The 23,402-nt window shown below is 47.8% G+C and overlaps 1 protein-coding gene across 1 annotated transcript in view; it reads right to left on the bottom strand.

Moving 5' to 3' along the window:
• LOC133353675 (tudor domain-containing protein 1-like) overlaps positions 1–20,487 on the bottom strand; it is a 45,154-nt gene extending 24,667 nt beyond the window's left edge. The window contains exons 1-3 of the mRNA XM_061570105.1: positions 20,393–20,487; positions 9,860–10,016; positions 5,832–5,947 (exon numbers count right to left, since the gene is read on the bottom strand). Of these exons, the coding sequence (XP_061426089.1) occupies positions 5,832–5,947; positions 9,860–10,016; positions 20,393–20,437 (318 nt within the window). The 5' untranslated portion in view covers positions 20,438–20,487. The remainder of the gene's footprint in view (positions 1–5,831; positions 5,948–9,859; positions 10,017–20,392) is intronic.
• Between the last annotated feature and the right edge of the window lie 2,915 nt (positions 20,488–23,402).

Here is a 23,402-nt window from a genome sequence, read left to right as displayed (position 1 = left end):
CTGGATAGCGCAGCGGCCGCGTGGGGCATCGCCACACAGTCACACACGCACGCAGGCGGTTGTCACAACGGACACCGCATCAACAACGGGGGGGGGGGGGGGGGGAGCTGGCAGAGGCAATGCAGGAATAGTTGGGTATTGGCAAAATGCCCTCTGCAAGTATTTAAAACTTCTCTGATAAATAAAATTGAAAGATTTATAATTTTACCAGTTAAGGCCCACTGTGCTATATAACTCCTATTCAGAAGGGACCTGGCTATCACAAATTATAGCTCAACAAAGTGGCTGACTTATCACATGGAAATGTATAGCAGCCCAATGATTTCAAAATACTTTGAAAAAACTCCCTTTAATTAAATGTACCGTACTCATAATGGCACAACTCCATGACTCCAGAAAGTGGCCGCAAAGCTAGTCATAACGTAAGGGGCCGTGGTGATTTACAGCCAAGTCAGTTGAGCGTGGACACTTAAACCCAAGCCGAAACATCTATATATAAAAGGGAAATTTGTGAATGTGTGTATATTCAAAATGTTTAGCGTACTTCCCGACATGCAACAAACTTGAAATTTGCCGTGTGGGTACTTTCCAGACTGCACACCATGCAAAAACTATAAAAAGAGACTTGTCTTTTTTTTTGGGGGGGGGGGGGGGGGCGCAATAATGGATATATTTTGAACGGCAAGTGAGCTGTGATGTCACATCTCTGTTATGTCACCCGCATGCGGCAGCGTTACGCAGTGTGCCTGCTGACGTCACGCACCCCCCCCCCCAAACCCTCCACGTAGGCCCTGTATCCCGCACAAATGTGCGGCTGGGGGGGGGGGGGAAATAATGGATATAATATACTCGGCTACAAGCTTTAATTTGCCATGTGGCTAGCTCTCATACTGTACACAAAGTAAAACGTTTAAAAATAAGACTTTTGTATTGGGGGGGGGGGGGGGGGGAATCACCATGAAGTGTGTGGCGTCAACCCGCTTACAGGACTGGCGAGAATCAATATCTTGTGAGCGTTTGTGGTATCGATTAAACGGGAATAGGTCGATTCTAAAGAAATCTACAACCTTCGATTCCTTTTCTCGATTTAAAGAATCGAATATTGGCGCACGAGCGTAAGTTTTTATTTCCACCGCGTGTTGGGTTTTATTTTAATTCATCTTCTTGGTTCTTTCGGTAAAGTCACGTAGAAGGGAAGTAATAAAATAATGAAAATAAAACATAATAAAATAATTCTCACGACGTTTCGGCCACAACGCAAGGTCTGTCTTCTCGACAGACCTGTTTCTTCACCTGAGGACGGCTGCTTGCGTTGTGGCCGAAACGTCGTGAGAATTATTTTATTATGTTTTATTTTTATTACTGTATTACTTCCCTTCTACGTGACTTTACCGAAAGAACCAAGAAGATGAATCCCTGCAGTCACGAAAGCTTTAAATCGAAATTTATTTTAATTATTGAGGTAATGATCTAAGTTTTCTTTACATTTGTATATGTTATGTTTTTAAGTTTTAAAATGTATTTTTCCCCCGGGGCAATGCCGGGTACTTCGCGCTAGCAACAAATAAAAAAAAATGTTTAAAAAAATATTTATTTTTATTTTTTAATGATAGAATATAGTATTGTCATCAGTATGACATAATTATACGAAGTTTGCAGTCGATACCACATTGGGAAGTGGGTTAAAATTTAGTTACAAGATTTGAGGATACGATAACAACAACACTGAGTTAATAGAAAGCATGTAATAATGTTTAAAATTATATATATTACAATTTTTAATGATAGAATATAGTATTGTCATCGGTATGACGTAAGTATACCAAAAGTTTGCAGTCGATACCACATTGGGAAGTGGGTTAAAATTGAGTTTCAAGATTTGAGGATACGACAACAACAGAGTGGGTAAATAGAAAGCGTGTAAAAACGGAGGGACCCGGAGAAAATTCCACACGACCATGAAGAGAGAGAAACACGCAAACTCCAAATATACAACAGGCATTGTCAGGGTCGAGATCGAACCCACAACCTGCTGTATACCAGGTGAGGCAGTTAACCATATCCTGACCACTGTGGCACCCTTGACCTTTAGGATCACAGTCTTAAAAGAGCCATGTACTACTGGGGCCCTCATTTCCTTAGCCACGTGGTCATCCTCGACAATGTGAGGTGTGTTTGAGGGAAGTTACGCAATGCAAGGGTGAGCACATTCCTCAACGCTGCTCTAGACACTGCAGGAGAGCCAAGCAGAGATCTTGACCCTGTAAATGTTCATTCTTTCCTCACGAGCGTCAAATGCTGAAAACCTAATCACACTCTTGGAATACCACCGTGTGTGATATAGATTTGAAGCTTTCGTGACTGCAAGGATTCATAATCTTAGGTTTTGTCGGTAAGGTCACGTAGGTAAAAATAAAATAATAATAAAATAATAATAAATGAAAATAACTAAATTAAATCACGACGTTTCCGAGGCAATACAAGTCTCCGTCTTCAGGTGGGACAGTCACAGCCAAATTTACTGCATCAAGTGAAGGGAAATCCAAGAGACAAGATCTTATATACTGGTTAAGGGGAGGCGGGAGGAGCTTATCTAAATGTGGCAGTCAGGGACTGAGAGGGTGGGGGAGAGGGGGGAGGGTCTAGAAGGGGAAAGTACCTGTTACGCACCTCCACAAGAATTACAGCTGGTGTTGACTTCCAAAACCAAAAAATAGCAGCACTGTTAAACACTGGGGATGTCAACAACTCGGTAAAATAGACTAGTGCCAGTCAAATAAGATGGTACAAATATGCGTAGTTAAATCTTTTTTACATGGTTAATAACATCTTTCCAATGATTGCTCAATTTGTACCCATCATCACGGTTGAAGTTACGTCTATGTTTGTATATCTGGATGGCTTCATGCACAAATCTTTGATGGTAGCCAGAAGGTTTGCAGAGCACCTTGGTCTCGGAAAAGACTATATCATTAGAGCCCACAGCGTTGTAACAATGATCAGCAACGGTGGAAGAATCAGTTTTGCCGTGTTTCAGATCTGACTTGTGCTCGCGGACTCGATCAGAGACATGACGTTTCGTTTCCCCAATGAAACAATCACCACAGATGCAACTCAGTTTATAGACTCCAGGGTATTGCAAGTCAGGAATTACATCTTTCACAGATGGGATTAGATCACGGATTTTATGTACTGTACTGAATTGGACCTGGATCTTATGTTTGTTTAGAATTTTGGAGATCATTTTGGTCACGCCTGCTATGTATGGCAACGTGATGGTTTTGATCGGAGTTTCAGGTGGTTGTTTCTGTATGGTGGGAGAAACAGCTTGGCGGATAGTACGGTCAGAGTATCCGTTCATCTTGAGGGCAAGATGTACATGTTTCAATTCACTGGTCAGGTGGTGTTGGTCAGAGATGCAATGAGCTCTGTGGTAGTGTTTTGATGAGATAATTCTTGAGCCGGGTGGTAATGGGAATCATGTTTCAAGTAGGAATCTGTGTGGGTGGCCTTTCTGTAAACAATGTCCCAAGGAGCCATCAGGTCTCATCTCAAACAGAACATCAAAGATTGGTAGTTTGCCATCTTTCTCCACTTCCATGGTGAATCTGATGGATGGGTGTCTGGAATTTATGTGGTCCAGAAAATGGTTCAATGCTGGGAGGCCATGTGGCCAAATAACGAAAGTGTCATCCACATCTCTTCCATAGGGAAGGACGCAGGGTAGACGTCTGGATGGCGTCTGATTCAAACTTCTCCATGAAAACATTAGCTAGCACTGGTAACAAGGGGGGGCCCATAGGGGTACCCTCATTCTGTTTGTAGAAGGTGCCATTCCAGGTAAAGTAAGTGTTGGTGAGGCAATGCCTAACCAATGCAGGTACATCCGAATTCAGTCCATGTTGGACCAAGTCTTCAATTATTGTTAAGGTGTCAGGCACTGGGACTTTGGTAAACAGAGAGACCACATCAAAACTGATGAGGATATAGTCAGGAAACAGTACCATGTCCTTGATCAAAGAAACCAATTGGGTTGAGTTAAGTACTACTGAAGAGGTCTTGCCAGTGAAGGGAAGCAGAGTATCTGATAGAAAACGGGCTAGTTTGTAGGTAGGAGAGTTGATCGTGGATACGATGGGCCGTAGTGGGGTGCCTTCTTTATGGATCTTGGGAAGACCATAGAATCTGGGAGGTCTTGCCGCCGAGGGTTTTAGGGAGGGACGTTTGGTTGGTTCGATTAGGGAAGTCGAACTGGTGATGATCTCGTTGGTTTTTGTCGTTAGGCTGTTAGTGGGATCACTTTTAATTTTGGAGTAACTACCATCATTGAGTAGGTCCTGGATTTTGTTGTTGTACGAGTCTTTATCCATGATAAACGTAGCATTGCCCTTGTCGGCCGAGAGGATGACTATATCATCTCTCTTTTTTAAATTTGCAAGTTTAGAGCATTCACTTTTGCTAATGTTGCTAGTGGGTTTCTTAGCATTCTTGAGAATGGTGGCTATTTCAGCTCTTGCTACGTCCGCTTGGATGTGTCCTATGCCTCTGAGGAATACATCGACCTGAGAAATCACATCCTCGACTGGTATATGTTTAGGGGTGACAGCGAAATTTAGTCCTTTAGCCAGTACCGTTTTCAGATTGTCCGAAATCGGGATGTTACTCTGATTAATAACGGTGTTGTTAACATCCAGCTTTGTGATGTGTGGTTCTGGCTTCTTCTTTGATAGGAGGTTGAATTTAGAGATCAGGTTAGCTTTGCATTTGGCTGACAGTGAATCAGCAGAGGCAGCAATCATGCTGTCAACGTGATTCCAATCAGAAGGGGACATTTTTTGTGTTAGCATTAAATGTGTTTGTAAGAGTCATCTAAACTATCGAGTTCAAATCGGAGTAACCTTATTCTCTCTGAGATTAGTGATAGGCTAGCTTTAAATAAAATCTGTTTTGAGTTCGGTGAAGATACAGCAACAGATGTGAGTGTGAAAGTGATGGGTATTATCTTGTTATCGCGGCATCTCTTGAGGAAGGCTAGCGTCTTGAGAAGCTGTGACTTCCTGTCTCGTCTGTTAAAAACTCTAACAGATAGGTAAAATTCCTCCCCGTAGAGGTACTAGTCGAGGTACTAGTCTATTTTACCGAGTTGTTGACATCCCCAGCGTTTAACAGTGCTGCTATTTTTTGGTTTTGGAAGCCAATACCAGCCGTAATTCTTGCGGAGGTGCTTACATTTAGATTATCTCCTCCCCCCTCCCCTTAACCAGTATATAAGATCTTGTCTCTTGGATTTCCCTTCACTTGATACAGCAAATCTGGCTGTGACGGTCTCACCTGAAGACGGAGACTTGTGTTACCTCCGAAACGTCGCGATTTAATTTAGTTATTTTCATTTATTATTATTTTATTTTATTATTATTTTTTACCTACGTGACTTGACCGAAAAAAACTAAGTGTGTGTGTGATATATATCCAAATAAACAGGGAGGTCAGTTTAATACGTAGGAGGCATCGCGACCAATATCATTCATAAGAGGATTTTTGGGGTTAGGTCACGTAAATATAAATGTGTGGTTAACCCGTCACCACCTGACACATCCAATAATTGGTAATGTTTGTCACGTAAACAAAACGTGCCAATCCGTTACTAGTACAGCACACTGCGTGTGCAGAGTAAACCCGCCACAACGTTTACAATGTGAGTACTGTTATGTTTTGCCGGTAGTTAAATTCAGCCATCATCATCATCGTCGGATTTTAGGTACAGTCCTCTTGTACCATGGGGCCATGTGTGGTGGGTCATAACTTGGGTCAATGCAAGCTTTTTTCATTACCAGCTCTGGCAGTTGTAGAAACGAGTTGCCCAGTTTGCGTATGCAGGACACCGAGGTGCGTTCTGTGTTCCCGTAGTCAACGTATCTCACCTCCACATCTCCCTTTCCTGGTAAACCTACAGGGGGAGAAGTTATGCACAGCAGCACCACAAAGACGATCGCCAACAACTTTCCAGTCACGAGCCTAGAGGCCGACCGAAACTGAATTTCTGGTTTCGGCCGAAAACAAAACCAGACAGTAAGTAAAAAAATTACTTTTGGCCGAAACCGAAAGTTAACTTTTTGGCTTCGGCCGAAACAGAAAATATGGCGAAAGAGGCCATTTGCCAACTTTCAGCGCCGAAACCGAAACCGAATTTCGGTCGGCCTCTAATTAGCAGACCATGGTTGCGGCTGTTACCTCGCTCCCAAGCTGCTGCTGCTGACGTGTGTGTGTGTGTGTTTGCAGCCTATCGCATCGGATTGCCTAGCGCCGTCCGATAAGCAGAGTGAGACGTAGCACTCGCATTATATTCTAAAAATAGATCTTTGGTTGACGAATGATGACCGAAAGTCAATATCAGTATCGGCCGAAACCTAAAGTAAACTGAAAGTTAACTTATTGGCTTCGGCCGAAACAGAAATTATGCCGAAAGAGGCCATTTGCCAACTTTCGTCGCCGAAACCGAAACCAAATTTCCGTCGGCCTCTATACGAGCCAGCTATGTCTATCTACGTCAGTGGTTCTTAACATGGGGGTGCGAGATGCCCTTTCTGGGTCTGCGAGATATGGCCAGATCATTTTAGAAGGTAAATAACAAATTAAGCACGGGTACGTAAGTACAACTACTGTTTCATCAAACCCTATGTGTTTATTAACATATATTTTTTTAACGATTGAGAACCAAAGGGGTGCAGGTTGCGGTAAAGGTTAAGAACCACTGCTCTGGCAGTAACGATGCACAATTTAACACGTAGGCTTTCGCGACCAATATTATTCATAATCAACGTTTTTGGGTTTAGATCGCATTATTTATAAATGTGTCGTAACCCTCCACCACCCGACACGGCCAATCAGTAAAAAAGTGTCACGTTGACAAAAGACAAATAGTTCACTGCTTTAGCCCACTGGTGTGTTGAAGCGTGAAACCACCAGCGAAACGTCGTACTCAAATTGTAAATGTTGTGGTTTCACGCTTCAACACACTGGTGGGCTAAAGCAGTGAACTATTTGTCTTTTGTCAACGTGACACTTTTTACTGATTGGCCGTGTCGGGTGGTGGAGGGTTACGACACATTTATAAATAACGCGATCTAAACCCAAAAACGTTGATTACGATGCACAATGTGAGATCTCATCAAGTAAAGAAAAAAAATACTCTTTGGTTCTTTCGGTAAAGTCACGTAGTTAGAAATAAAATAAAATAAATCACGACGTTTTGATCACAACACAAGCAATCGTCATCACGTGGGGGAGAGCTGCCGTGGCACGAGGTCATATAGAGGCCCCTGCAGCCGATCTCTCCAGTGCTGCCGCGGTGGTCCACTTTACTCCAGTGACCCGGGGGCTGCTGCGAGGTCCACTTTCTGCCCCGCTTCCTTCCCCCCCTACTGCCGAGGCCTATATAACCTCGTGCCACAGCAGATCTCTCGCCTACTTGAGCAGTTTTCTCTTGCTGTGCTTGTCGCACCTGATGACGATTGCTTGTGTTGCGATCGAAACGTCGTGATCTATTATTTTTGTACCTACGTGACTTTACCGAAAGACCCAAATATTATAGTTAATGTACAGCCCCCTTTTATATTTACACTGCTGGATGAAAGCTTCCCCAACTCTTCGTCAATCACTGGGGTTGTTTGACCAATAGCCTACCACGCTGATCAGGGTTCGCTGTTGAAGGGTGGGTTTGGGACCAGTTCAGGCCCTGGTGTTAAATCCATCTCCAGAAAATGTACTTGGATCATTAAAAGTTCATAGAAAAGCATTACGCACGTTCTAAATTACCGTACTCTCTCAAATGTAATTTTAAAGCAACAGTTGAGGGCGTGTCCTGTAATCTGCTACGAAAACTGGCAAACCCCGACGTGCCGAGTTCAAAAACTGTGCTCAGCCCAAGTCTCTGTCACCAAATGGATTTTCACAAAAATAGCACATCCATTATAACATGGATTACTACTACAGCTTGTTTAACAGGAACACCTCGGCAAGTCAAGATAATTTTCCAGGTCGGTACTGGCCAAGATCTTGCAGTAGTAATAATCCCAACTGACCAATGTTTGCAGGTATTTTTGTGAGCGTGAAATGTTTGGCCAATACTATTCACCGTGCGTGTTTTATTTCGGCTACTGAAGAAACGAGAAAACCTGAGGAAAGCCCCGTCCATAACAAGGGGGAAAACATACAAACTTCACATCGAAAGGCACCCTAGTCGGTAACGGAGGCCAGGTGCCTCTTTGCTGCAAAGGCACGAGTGAGTGATAGCGCTGCGCCACCCTGCCACCCAACATCCATCAGTGTCTCTGAGACGGTGGCGACATTTTAATTCTCAAAGTGGAGAGAGGAAGAACCGCTGTTGAGTTTCCACGAACACATGGAACACATTTGTTTATCAACCCCAGAGCACCGATGGGCCAAACAGCCGCAAAGCCTTGTCCAGACAGCACCGCCAAGCCAGTTTTTTTTACAGGAGTTTAAGATAATCAATTTATTTAGCAGTTGAGTTGTCTTCAAAATATTCTTTAAAACACACAAGTATATCGAATTATCACGCTTGTCAGCATATTTGCACGTGAAGCATCTTGGGGAGGAGCTGTTAATGCACGGAGCTACGGGTAGTAAACCCAGCGGACCTGCGTCTCGAGCCATGGCCATGTCTGTCAGTGGCGAGTAACGTATCCGGTCCGGTCCCACTGCACCAACCTCCATTCCCCAGAGTGGTAAAGTATGGACGAACAAACCCCTTGGCCTAAAATGGCGCGACAAGGCTGATACGCTAACAGATTAACAAAAGCATGTAAAATATTATATGGTTGCTTACAGAATACAGCAAAATGTAAATGAAAGATACAGCAAAACCTTGGATTGCGTGTAACTTGGTCTGCGAGTGTTTTTCAAGTCGAGCAAAATTTTTAAATAAATATTAATTTGATAAATGAGCGAGGTCTTGCAATACGAGTACTGTAGTACGTACAGTATACGCTTTGTCTGCCGAGCGTCACGTGATCACAACTGAGCCGATGGTTCTTCTCTCTCGCTGCAGGATTGTGGGTAATCGTCTCCCATGCTCGGTCTCAGTCGGCGTGCCCCACTCATAGTCAACATTCATGCGAGCGTATATTGTGTCCAAGTGTAGTAACTGTTCCTTTAGTAACTGTGCTGCAAGTGAAGGTTGTCCTACACAATAACCCTCCTCTCCTCTCTCTCTCGTCTCCCTCACACCAGCTAGGATTAAATTTAATGAATAAATTTGATTACTTTATATAAAATTTTAATAATAAAAATATAAAAAGGTAGTTTGTATTAATCATTTTTATATTAATCTTTTTGGGTTGTGGAACAAATCATCTGAATTTCCATTATTTCTTATGGGGAAATTCGCTTTGATATACGAGTGCTTTGGATTACGAACACGTTTCCGGAACGAATTATGCTCGCAATCCAAGGTTTTACTGTATTAGGATACAAGGTGGCGAGATGTTAACTACCTTACCTTGTATACAGGAAGTCGTGGGTTCGATCCTGACCCTGACACCTGCTGTATATTTGGAGTTTGTATGTTCTCCCCGTGGTTGCATGGATTTTTCTCCGGGTCCTCCGGTTTTTCCTCTCCACATTTACAATCAACATCACGGATTTAAGAGTGTTTGGCTGATATACATTTAGACATGATGAGCTATAATTTATGATAGCCAGGTTGCTATTGAAAAAAGAGCTATATAGCTCAGTGTGGGGGCTTATAAGTTTTATAGCTTACATGCTAACATGCTTAATATTAACCCCATGTACCAAGCCAATCCGTGGCATTAGCGACTACCGGTTCCGCACATACCGATGACCTGGGCACGGTACCACTGCTGGTCTGCGCTGAACTGGGCAACACAAAGCTGCCCCACAATGGGATGCACGACCGTCCAATCATTGCGGTCGTCCCGGTAGAAGCGCTGCAGAGCGCCCTTCAGCTCCAGCACGCACTTCGTCGTGCTCACCTGGAAACCACAAAAGGCAAAGTATTGTTTTACAATGCAAAGCGAGTTAAAGCTAGAGCACAGGGCTCTAGTGAAAAACCCACTCCTTATACCAACTACAGCTGATCATCGATTATCCCCAGCATGATTATCCAGCTTCCAACATCATCCTGCAGTCCCAGGCCGATCGGGCAAGACCGGCAAAACCACTCCAATGGTTGTAACCAGTCCGGCAATCAGCACCGTGTGCGTGACAAAAAAGTAGCTATGCTTGATTTCAGTGTCAAATATTTATACAGTACATTATACACTGCATACAACTTAAATAATGAATATACTGGACGTATATACATTTTTCATGACTAATAACTACAGCAATAAAAATAAAAAATATACACAGTGCGATCTGGCAAAAAGTGCGTTGTGTAATTCGTCATTCACCAGAGCACCGGTCTAAAGCAGAGGTCGCAAACGAGTTTTGATTCCTTACCCGTACCCGGCCGCACCAGGGTCACAAATGGGTTCCCGAACCCGTACCATTATAAGAGTGCATGAACCATTAGCTGATCGTGAAGACATTGGTTCTCATCGAGTGATATGAATACGGTCGTTTATAAGTACTTCAGTCGTTATTCTTCTTTTTAATCGTATCAAAATTACCAATAGATTCATCGATGTAAGTGTAGGGCTGTTACAGAGGGGCTGTTTGTGTAGGGCTGTATGCATAGGATCAAACGGGTAACAAACACAGTGGGCGGGGCTCCGTCAGTACACGGGGAGGTGCCCGCAACGACGTCCGCACCGGGCGGCTTGGGGGGCTGCCCGGGGGGGGTTGTGATCCTCTGGGGGGTATAAAAGGGGATGAGCCGGAGAGCTCGGGGTTCAGTCTTAGAGTAAAAGGGGGAAGACGGAAGATCGACTAGCTAAGCCCTGGACTCCCCTGGGACGCCGCCCTTGTCAGGGCCGCGCAGGACCGAGCCAGTGGCGTGGTCCCGTGAACCAGAGTTAGTACTCTGGGACTCCGGGTACCGTAGCCCGACTGACCAGTGTCGGGCCAGATAGCCTCCCCGTTAGTGGAGGACTAGGGATAGGTCAGGGGTAGCTAGTAGAGCATTCCCAGCTATCCGGGTGAGGGGGCCGATACACCCCTCTAGTATTGTATGTCCGCAGTGTGACTACTTGTACAAATAAATACGTGTGCCTTACAACGGTGTCCAAGCGTCCTCAACGGTACTTCATAAGCTAAACGTTTGAAACCTTCGTTACGAATCTACACGCTCACCGGGAGAATATGGTGTTAAACCTTTCTTTTGATCTCAGAATCTTGCCCACGAATTAATTGAAGCCTTAGCGCAAGATAAGCATCTCACATAAGCAGGCATACATGGTCGCACACATTGTCCCAAGACATTTAGTTAATTATATAATCGTGCCGATGAATCTGTTGACGTATACTTTTGCCTTCGGGATATACTGATAATCTTTTTATTGCCTTTCGTATGAATATCGTAGCATGCGTGTTAAGGACTTTTCCTATCGCTGTATATGCTCGTGTTACTCGGTGGAATTAATCAATTGTTCGGTTGCCCATTTCAACAACGTATTGATGGTTAAATGTACGGATCAATCACGGGAATTTCCCCAGTGATACTGTGGATAATTCCAAGCATGAGAGTTCGCGTATTAGAGTGTTATGTTTTTGCTTAGAATTAAAATTGCTTAAAGAGTCTGAGTGGTTTCTGCCTGAGTTCATGCGTAATAATCTTATTTAAAAGAACTGTATCCTGCGTTGAGATTTGAATTTGGAGACCTGACATACACACCAAGACATAATCATTAAATGTTAAAGCGAAAATAATTGTATTATCCCGATTGATAATACAACCCTAGACAACGAAGCCGGGCTTAATTTAGCATAATTACATCACACTTGGATAACTTCATACTAGTTGTATTTTTCCGATTGATAATATGACCCTCGATAACGAAGCTAAGCCTAATTATAATAACCAAATATATTTGTATAATCGCATACATTTGCATAACCAAACACGATGATATCCCTAATTAGCATAATTACATAAATTAGCATAACTTTCGATAAATATACGCTTTTTTTTCTTCATTTTATTGTTATTGTTTTTATTAATTTTTCAATATCCGACATACACAACAGCTCCTGAAGCAGGATGTTATATAGGTTTGAGATGGGTGTAGCCCAAGGGTAAGTGGGCGGGGATGGAATCTGCGTATAAATATGTAATAAAGGTCGTTGAAGCGACTTCTGGAATCCGGTCTTTATTCGTCTTTCATTACAACACTCGTTCACGCTGCTGACAGACAGCGTGAGAGGGATAGGAAGAGAGAGATACGTGCAGCCACGTGGCAGCCTGGACCCCCCGCTCTCGCGTGGCCTCTTCCCTTCGTTCATTCCAGTTCTGACCACGTGTTTTTCGTCTCCACCCCTGTTTAATACCCGGGTCACGTGGTACGTTTCCACCAATCCTGGTTAGCCTCTATAGAATCTTCCAGACTCCACCGTAGGCTCCCAGGACCATAATGTAAGATTAGCATGTCAATCAGCAGCTCATCCGCTGGTTTTTTTTTATTCCTGCAGTCATGAAATCTTTAAGTCAAGATTTAACCGCCTCTATGGGGAGGGTTTCCACACAACTATTAGATCTTTTAACAAACTTCGAGACAAGAAGACTCATCTGATCAAGTCGCTCACTTTTCTGAAGAGATGCCGCGACACTAAGGTAATACCGATCACCTTTACACAAATCTGCTGCTGTTACTTTTTCTAATGCTAAACGGATCTTGTTCAGGGCCGGCCTAGCCCTGATCTCGAGAAAATAAGATTGCTCCGATTTGAACGAGACAATTTAGACAAGACACTCTTGCAATCCCACTTAACATTGACGGAAAAAATGTCGACATCTGATTGATAACATGACAGCCTCTTCAGCTGCCTCAATGTCAGCTAAATGCAAAGATTTCCAAGTTCAACCTCCTGTCCAAGAAGAAGCCAGATCCACACATTAAAAAGTTAGACGGTGACAAGATTGTTATCAATCAGAGTAACAGCCCAATTTCCGACAGCCTAAAATCGGTTCTAGCTAAAGCGTTACATTTCGCAGACACCCCTAAACACATCCCAGTTGATGATATCATTGCCCAGGTCGACGTAGCCTTTAAGGGTTTGGGACACATTCCTGCAGACGTGGCAAGATCGGAAATCGCTGCAATCCTCAAAAAAGCTAAGACACCTATTAGCAACATCAGCAAGGATGAACGCTTTGAGCTTTCTCAACTCAAAAAGAGAGATGAGATTCATCCTCTCAGCCAACAAGGGCAATGTCACTGTCATCATAGACAAAACTACATACAAAAATACAATTCACGACCTACTTAATGATGACAGCTATACCAAAATCAATAGAGATCCTACCAACCGCCTGGTTACGAACACCAACAATATCATCAATGATTCGACATCTTTAATGGAACCAAACAAGCGGCTCTCTCTAAAACCCTCTGCTGCTAAACCACCCAGATTTTAAGGCTTACCAAAAATCCGTTAAAAGGTACACCGCTCCGTTCTATCGTCTCTACCATTGACTCACCGTACCTACAAAACTGGTCCGATTTCTGTCCGAGACCTTGCTTCCATTCACTGGCAAGACCACCTTAGATGTACTTAACTCAGCTCACTTGGTATCTATAATTAAGGACATCTCACTATCTCCAGGTGATTTGCTTGTCAGTTTCGATGTAGTATCTTTGTTAACATGACACCATTGCAATCATTGAAGATTTGGTCCAACAAGGACTGAATACTGATGTACCGGCCTTGGTTAGACTGCCTCACCAACACTTACTTCACCTGGAATGGAATATTCTACAAACAAGTTGAAGGTACCCCAATAGGTTCTCCCTCATCTCCAGTTGTAGCCAATGGTCTGCACTGAACTGCCATCCAGGCATCCACCCTACACACTTCCTTGTGGACCGCACTGCCAGGACAAGCACGATGAGACCGCACTGCCAGGACAGGCACGATGAGACTGCACTGCCAGGACAAGCACGGTGAGACTGCACTGCCAGGACAAGCACGGTGAGACTGCACTGCCAGGACAAGCACGGTGAGACTGCACTGCCAGGACAAGCACGGTGAGACTGCAGTGCCAGGACAAGCACGGTGAGACTGCACTGCCAGGACAAGCACGGTGAGACTGCACTGCCAGGACAAGCACGGTGAGACTGCACTGCCAGGACAAGCACGGTGAGACTGCACGGCCAGGACAGGCACGGTGAGACTGCACTGCCAGCACAGGCACGGTGAGACTGCACTGCCAGCACAAGCACGGTGAGACTGCACTGCCAGGACAAGCACGGTGAGACTGCACTGCCAGGACAAGCACGGTGAGACTGCACTGCCAGGACAAGCACGGTGAGACTGCACTGCCAGCACAAGCACGATGAGACTGCACTGCCAGGACAAGCACGATGAGACTGCACTGCCAGGACAAGCACGGTGAGACTGCACTGCCAGCACAAGCACGGTGAGACTGCACTGCCAGCACAAGCACGGTGAAACTGCACTGCCAGCACAAGCACGATGAGACTGCACTGCCAGGACAAGCACGGTGAGACCGCACTGCCAGGACAGGCACGGTGAGACCGCACTGCCAGCACAAGCACGGTGAGACCGCACTGCCAGGACAAGCACGATGAGACTGCACTGCCAGGACAAGCACGGTGAGACCGCACTGCCAGGACAGGCACGGTGAGACCGCACTGCCAGCACAAGCACGGTGAGACTGCACTGCCAGCACAAGCACGGTGAGACTGCACTGCCAGGACAAGCACGATGAGACTGCACTGCCAGCACAAGCACGGTGAGACTGCACTGCCAGGACAAGCACGATGAGACTGCACTGCCAGCACAAGCACGGTGAGACTGCACTGCCAGCACAAGCACGATGAGACTGCACCAGAGGTGGGACAAAGTCATTGTTATGCAAGTCCAAGTCGAGTCTGAAGTCATCAAATTCATGACTCGAGTCTGACTCGAGTCCAAGTCACATGACTCGAGTCCACACCTCAGAGGTGGGACAAAGTCATTGTTATGCAAGTCCAAGTCGAGTCTGAAGTCATCAAATTCATGACTCGAGTCTGACTCGAGTCCAAGTCACATGACTCGAGTCCACACCTCTGGACTGCACTGCCAGGACAAGCACGATGAGACTGCACTGCCAGGACAAGCACGATGAGACTGCACTGCCAGCACAAGCACGGTGAGACTGCACTGCCAGAACAAGCACGATGAGACTGCACTGCCAGGACAAGCACGGTGAGACTGCACTGCCAGGACAAGCACGGTGAGACTGCACTGCCAGCACAAGCACGATGAGACTGCACTGCCAGGACAAGCACGATGAGACTGCACTGCCAGGACAAGCACGATGAGACTGCACTGCCAGGACAAGCACGATGAGACTGCACTGCCAGGACAAGCACGATAAGACTGCACTGCCAGCACAAGCACGGTGAGACTGCACTGCCAGGACAAGCACGATGAGACTGCACTACCAGGACAAGCACGGTGAGACTGCACTGCCAGGACAAGCACGGTGAGACTGCACTGCCAGCACAAGCACGGTGAGACTGCACTGCCAGCACAAGCACGATGAGACTGCACTGCCAGGACAAGCACGATGAGACTGCACTGCCAGGACAAGCACGGTGAGACTGCACTGCCAGGACAAGCACGGTGAGACTGCACTGCCAGCACAAGCACGGTGAGACTGCACTGCCAGGACAAGCACGGTGAGACTGCACTGCCAGCACAAGCACGATGAGACTGCACTGCCAGGACAAGCACGGTGAGACTGCACTGCCAGGGCAAGCACGATGAGACTGCACTGCCAGGACAAGCACGGTGAGACTGCACTGCCAGGACAAGCACGGTGAGACTGCACTGCCAGCACAAGCACGATGAGACTGCACTGCCAGGACAAGCACGATGAGACTGCACTGCCAGCACAAGCACGATGAGACTGCACTGCCAGGACAAGCACAGTGAGACTGCACTGCCAGGACAAGCACGATGAGACTGCACTGCCAGGACAAGCACGGTGAGACTGCATTGCCAGGACAAGCACGATGAAACTGCACTGCCAGGACAAGCACGATGAGACTGCACTGCCAGGACAAGCACGATGAGACTGCACTGCCAGCACAAGCAGGATGAGACTGCACTGCCAGGACAAGCACGATGAGACTGCACTGCCAGCACAAGCACGATGAGACTGCACTGCCATGACAAGCACGGTGAGACTGCACTGCCAGCACAAGCACGGTGAAACTGCACTGCCAGCCCAAGCACGATGAGACTGCACTGCCAGGACAAGCACGATGAGACTGCACTGCCAGGACAAGCACGGTGAGACTGCACTGCCAGCACAAGCACGGTGAGACTGCACTGCCAGGACAAGCACGATGAGACTGCACTGCCAGCACAAGCACGTTGAGACTGCACTGCCAGCACAAGCACGGTGAGACTGCACTGCCAGGACAAGCACGGTGAGACTGCACTGCCAGCACAAGCACGGTGAGACTGCACTGCCAGGACAAGCACGGTGAGACTGCACTGCCAGCACAAGCACGATGAGACTGCACTGCCAGGACAAGCACGATGAGACTGCACTGCCAGCACAAGCACGATGAGACTGCACTGCCAGCACAAGCACCGTGAGACTGCACTGCCAGCACAAGCACGGTGAGACTGCACTGCCAGCACAAGCACGGTGAGACTGCACTGCCAGGACAAGCACGGTGAGACTGCACTGCCAGCACAAGCACGGTGAGACTGCACTGCCAGCACAAGCACGGTGAGACTGCACTGCCAGCACAAGCACGGTGAGACTGCACTGCCAGGACAAGCACGGTGAGACTGCACTGCCAGGACAAGCACGATGAGACTGCACTGCCAGGACAAGCACGGTGAGACTGCACTGCCAGCACAAGCACGGTGAGACTGCACTGCCAGGACAAGCACGGTGAGACTGCACTGCCAGCACAAGCACGGTGAGACTGCACTGCCAGCACAAGCACGGTGAGACTGCACTGCCAGCACAAGCACGGTGAGACTGCACTGCCAGGACAAGCACGGTGAGACTGCACTGCCAGCATAAGCACGGTGAGACTGCACTGCCAGGACAAGCACGGTAAGACTGCACTGCCAGCACAAGCACGGTGAGACTGCACTGCCAGCACAAGCACGGTGAAACTGCACTGCCAGCACAAGCACGGTGAGACTGCACTGCCAGCACAAGCACGATGAGACTGCACTGCCAGGACAAGCACGGTGAGACTGCACTGCCAGCACAAGCACGGTGAGACTGCACTGCCAGCACAAGCACGGTGAGACTGCACTGCCAGCACAAGCACGGTGAGACTGCACTGCCAGCACAAGCACGGTGAGACTGCACTGCCAGGACAAGCACGGTGAGACTGCACAGCCAGCACAAGCACGATGAGACTGCACAGCCAGCACAAGCACGATGAGACTGCACAGCCAGCACAAGCACGATGAGACTGCACTGCCAGGACAAGCACGATGAGACTGCACTGCCAGGACAAGCACGGTGAGACTGCACTGCCAGCACAAGCACGGTGAGACTGCACTGCCAGGACAAGCACGGTGAGACTGCACTGCCAGGACAAGCACGGTGAGACTGCACTGCCAGGACAAGCACGGTGAGACTGCACTGCCAGGACAAGCACGGTGAGACTGCACTGCCAGGACAAGCACGGTGAGACTGCACTGCCAGCACAAGCACGGTGAGACTGCACTGCCAGGACAACCACAGTGAGACTGCACTGCCAGGACAAGCACGGTGAGACTGCACTGCCAGGACAAGCACGATGAGACTGCACTGCCAGGACAAGCACGGTGAGACTGCACTGCCAGGACAAGCACGATGAGACTGCACTGCCAGGACAAGCACGGTGAGACTGCACTGCCAGGACAAGCACGGTGAGACTGCACTGCCAGGACAGGCACGGTGAGACTGCACTGCCAGGACAACCACAGTGAAACTGCACTGCCAGCACAAGCATGGTGAGACTGCACTGCCAGGACAAGCACGGTGAGACTGCACTGCCAGCACAAGCATGGTGAGACTGCACTGCCAGGGCAAGCACAGTGAGACTGCACTGCCAGGACAAGCACGGTGAGACTGCACTGCCAGGACAAGCACGGTGAGACTGCACTGCCAGCACAAGCACGGTGAGACTGCACTGCCAGGACAAGCACGGTGAGACTGCACTGCCAGGACAAGCACGATGAGACTGCACTGCCAGGACAAGCACGGTGAGACTGCACTGCCAGGACAAGCACGGTGAGACTGCACTGCCAGCACAAGCACGGTGAGACTGCACTGCCAGGACAAGCACGGTGAGACTGCACTGCCAGGACAAGCACGGTGAGACTGCACTGCCAGGACAAGCACGGTGAGACTGCACTGCCAGCACAAGCACGGTGAGACTGCACTGCCAGGACAAGCATGGTGAGACTGCACTGCCAGCACAAGCACGGTGAGACTGCACTGCCAGCACAAGCACGATGAGACTGCACTGCCAGGACAAGCACGGTGAGACTGCACTGCCAGAACAGGCACGGTGAGACTGCACTGCCAGCACAAGCACGGTGAGACTGCACTGCCAGCACAAGCATGATGAGACTGCACTGCCAGGACAAGCATGGTGAGACTGCACTGCCAGCACAAGCACGGTGAGACTGCACTGCCAGGACAAGCATGGTGAGACTGCACTGCCAGCACAAGCACGGTGAGACTGCACTGCCAGCACAAGCACGATGAGACTGCACTGCCAGGACAAGCACGGTGAGACTGCACTGCCAGAACAGGCACGGTGAGACTGCACTGCCAGCACAAGCACGGTGAGACTGCACTGCCAGCACAAGCACGATGAGACTGCACTGCCAGGACAAGCATGGTGAGACTGCACTGCCAGCACAAGCACGATGAGACTGCACTGCCAGGACAAGCATGGTGAGACTGCACTGCCAGGACAGGCACGGTGAGACTGCACTGCCAGCACAAGCACGGTGAGACTGCACTGCCAGCACAAGCACGATGAGACTGCACTGCCAGGACAAGCATGGTGAGACTGCACTGCCAGCACAAGCACGGTGAGACTGCACTGCCAGGACAAGCATGGTGAGACTGCACTGCCAGGACAAGCATGGTGAGACTGCACTGCCAGCACAAGCACGGTGAGACTGCACTGCCAGCACAAGCACGATGAGACTGCACTGCCAGGACAAGCACGGTGAGACTGCACTGCCAGGACAAGCACGATGAGACTGCACTGCCAGAACAGGCACGGTGAGACTGCACTGCCAGCACAAGCATGGTGAGACTGCATTGCCAGGACAACTGTGGGCCCGCTTGCGGACAAACTGAAGAATAAAGACCTGGCCCCCGTGTCCTCTCACCTGTAACCTTGGGACATGCTCAATAGGTCGAATAACAATAAACATATCGCGTTCAAACAGCCGGACTAAATTTTTATTTTACCAGGTAAAGCCCACTGAGCACACCACGATCGCCGATTTATTTTTAAATATGTATACTAACAGAAGAGTTACCCACATAGCTTTAAACCTTCATTCTCCTGGCAACTCAAAAGCAGCTTAAAACCTTTAGTCAAATTCCATGGTTTTTTTCATGAGAAAATGTACATCAGCGTCGAGCTACACATCGATGCAGTCTCCGTGACGGCGGTGAGTGGCAACGCAGTTGGGTGACTGGGACTGCTCCTCGAGTCACTAGTTTAAACTATTCACTATTTTGGATTTTACCACGTAAGGCCCAATGAGCGATTTAGCTCTTTTTTATAAGTGACCAGGCTATCACAAATGATAACGAAGTATCTTAGCACGTGGAAATGTATAGCACCCCAAATAATTTAAATGCATGATTTTTATTCTAAATGAAGAAAAAAACCTGGAGTACCCGGAGAAAAATCGACACGACTGAGACAGAGACATACAAACTACATATCTACAGGCGTCAGGGTCAGGATTGAACCCACGACTTCCTGTAGTTAACATCTCGCCACAGAGACGCCCACTTCAGGCATTACCTGAAAACAAAATCCATGTCCGCAGCAACGACGAGAAAGGCACTGCCCATTGAAAGATATGCTTCTAGCATTATTTTGCATTTGTTGCAAAAAGCTATTTTTGTTGTTACACGCATCGCCACACACCGTACAACAATCATGCACGGAGCACGGTCCGACCCCAGGGCCAAAACATGTGCAAGAGACGCAAATCGCTTGCTGGGGCCCGGCGAGCGCTTTACCTGCTGCACGTAGAAGTCGCTGGGACTGTTGATGTGGCTCAGCATGAGGCAGATCCACCTGAGGGGCTGGAGATTGCTGGGTGGAATGAAGGCTGGATTACGACCGGGCCTGTGGTCTGGCACGCAGAGTGGCGCGGATTCACACTGGAACCTGCTCACAACAATAACAAATAATTAATAAATAAAATGGGAAATAAATTAAATCGCTAATTAAATAAATTAAATAAACAAATGAGAACAACTCGATTAAATCACGACGTTTCGGAAGCAACACAAGCCTGTCTTCAAGGTGGAACCGCCACAGCGAAATTACTGTAGTGAATAAAGAGAGCTATTTAGAGAACCGTGATTATATAGGATAAGGGGGGGGGGGGGGGGGGAGCCAAGGAGTGGGGGGAGGGATTAGCCGATTAATAGTTCAGATAAGGGTAAGTGTAAGAGAAGAGAAGTGAAGTAGCCAGGGTGGGAGGTTATCTGATTCATAGTTAAGATAAGGGTAAGTATAAGAGAAGTGAAGTAGCCAGGGCATGGGGGGGGGGGGGGATTAGCTGATTAATAGGTCAGATAAGGGTAAGTGTAAGAGAAGTGAAGTAGCCAGGGCATACTGTAATAAAAGACTGTCACACACTGCTGGTCTCCGTTGCTCTTTTATTTAGCTTCTTGCTCGCACTCCGCTGGTCCTGACAGCGGACCAGCGTCTCCTCACGCGCGCCCCACACGCGCTTCCTCGGCAGTCCTTCCGCTCCCCCACTCGGCACACCGCTGGCCGACGGTGTGCCGAAGCTCCTCCAGCCACGTGGCTGATGGCGCGGATCCCCTCCGGCCACCCAACGTGGTCCAGCTTCTTCATTCCAACAACTGACCCGGAGCCCTTCCAGGCTCCCACCTATAACCCCTTTACCACGTGATCCTGTCTCCTCCCCTTCCGGACCGTCAGATCCGGCCTTCCCATAGCGCCCTGCTGGCTCCACCCCCATTCACCTCGCTTCCGATTGGACCCGAGGTGAACGGCGGGCCCTCCCACACGTCCCCCATACTGGGCTCTGCCCCTCAATACCCCGGGCCGTATGATTGGGCCAGAGCCCAGCAGCGAACCCGGTTTACACTCGCATTACAATACTATGGGAGGGAGGGGGGAATATTGGGGCACTATTGAAACACTGTACGTAATTTTTTTTAAGTGATGGTAGTGTATAAAGCTGGGAGTAAAAGACTGGAAATATGGATAATACATGTAAACTATAAAGCAGCTAAAGTTTAACTTGGTTAATGACATCCTTCCAATGATTGCTCAATTTGAAACCATCCTCTCGGTTGAAGTTATGTCTATGTTTGTATATCTGGATGGCTTCATGGACAAATCTTTGGTAGTATCCAGAAGGCTTGCAGAGTACTTTGGTATCGGAGAAGACAATATCATGAGAACCCGCCGTGTTGTAACAATGATCAGCTACGGCAGAAGAATTGGTCCTACCGTGTTTAAAATCTGACTTGTGTTCGCGAATGCGGTCAGATACATGTCGTTTCGTTTCCCCGATATAACAGTCACCACAAATGCAACTCAGTTTGTAGACACCAGGGTGCTGTAAGTCAGGAATGACATTCTTTACGGATGGGATCAAATCACGGATGTTGTGTACTGTAGTGAATCGGACCTGGATCTTGTGTTTGTTTAGAATTTAGGAAATATTTTTGGTAACGCCTGCTATGTATGGCAACATGATGGTTTTGATCGGAGTCTCCGGTTGTTTCTCTACAGTAGGAGAAACAGCTTTGCGGATAGTGCTGCCTGAATATCCATTCATCTTAAGGGCTAGGTGTACATGTTCCAATTCACTGGCCAGGTGGTGTTGGTCAGAGATGCAGTGGGCCCTTATGGGGCAGTGTTTTGATGAGGGAATTATTTTGTGCCACCATCCGGCACAACGTGACTTTACCGAAAAAACCAAAGAGAATGGATCCTTGCAGTCACGAAAACTTGAAATCCAGAAATAACAAAACTCACATTCAATCTTCTTTAACACGTAGTAGGCATTCGCGACAAATATTATGGATGAGGTTTTTTGGTTTTGGATGAGATGGCATAAATTTGACTATGTCGTTAAACCCGCCACCACGACACGACACTCAGCCACAATTAGTAAGGTTTGTCACGCAAATAAAACGCACCAATTAGTTACTAGTTCAGCACTAACCGGTTGTGTGTTGAAGAGTAAACCCACAACATTTACAATTCGGGTACCGTGATGTTTCGCCGGTAATTACAACAACCAGCCTCATCAGGCGACAGCCAAAGTTGTGGAAAAATCTTCCTCCTGCTAATCAGGTGCAAAGACCGGGGGGGGGGGGGGGGGGGTGTCCGTTCAAAATGTTTAGCGTACTTCCCGACATGCAACAAACTTGAAATTTGCCATGTGGGTACTTTCCAGACTGTACACCCTGCAAAAATGATAAAAATACACTTGTTTATTTTTTTTGGGGGGAGCTTAAAAATGTATATCTTTTTTGCACGGCAAGTGAGCTGTGACGTCATATCTGTCATGTGACCCACGCATGTGGAAGCGTAACGCATTGTAGTGTAGTCGTTAGCGCGCCGAACTACGAACCCGGCGACCCGAGTTCGATTCCCGCTCACGGACACCACCGGTGATGACTATTTTAACCGCTCCTGGGCCTCCCTGAGGTCGACTCAGCCTCAAAACGAGTAACTGCTGTGGTGTGTGAACATCGCCACTGGGGAAACAAAGGCGGCCGGGCGTGGTGCTGTCACCCACCCCCTCGTGTACCGTGCCGGCCTTCATAGGTGCTCGCTAACAGCACTTGCCCCTACAGTCTGTTAAGGCTATATGGGGGATCTTTATCTTCGTGTGAATTAGTCGATATGTGTCTTTGTAAGTCCATATGTGTGTTTGTGTAGGTCAATGTGTGTGTGAGTGTATGTACCATCGGACACTCCACGCGACGCTCACAACAACAGCTGGGTGGCTAAAGCACAGCAAGTTGGCACAGG

Source organism: Lethenteron reissneri, chromosome 44 (assembly GCF_015708825.2).
Source record: "Lethenteron reissneri isolate LAM-NWPU_2019-01 chromosome 44, ASM1570882v1, whole genome shotgun sequence".
NCBI lineage: Eukaryota > Metazoa > Chordata > Hyperoartia > Petromyzontiformes > Petromyzontidae > Lethenteron > Lethenteron reissneri.
This window is presented reverse-complemented; position numbering and strand designations above follow the sequence as displayed.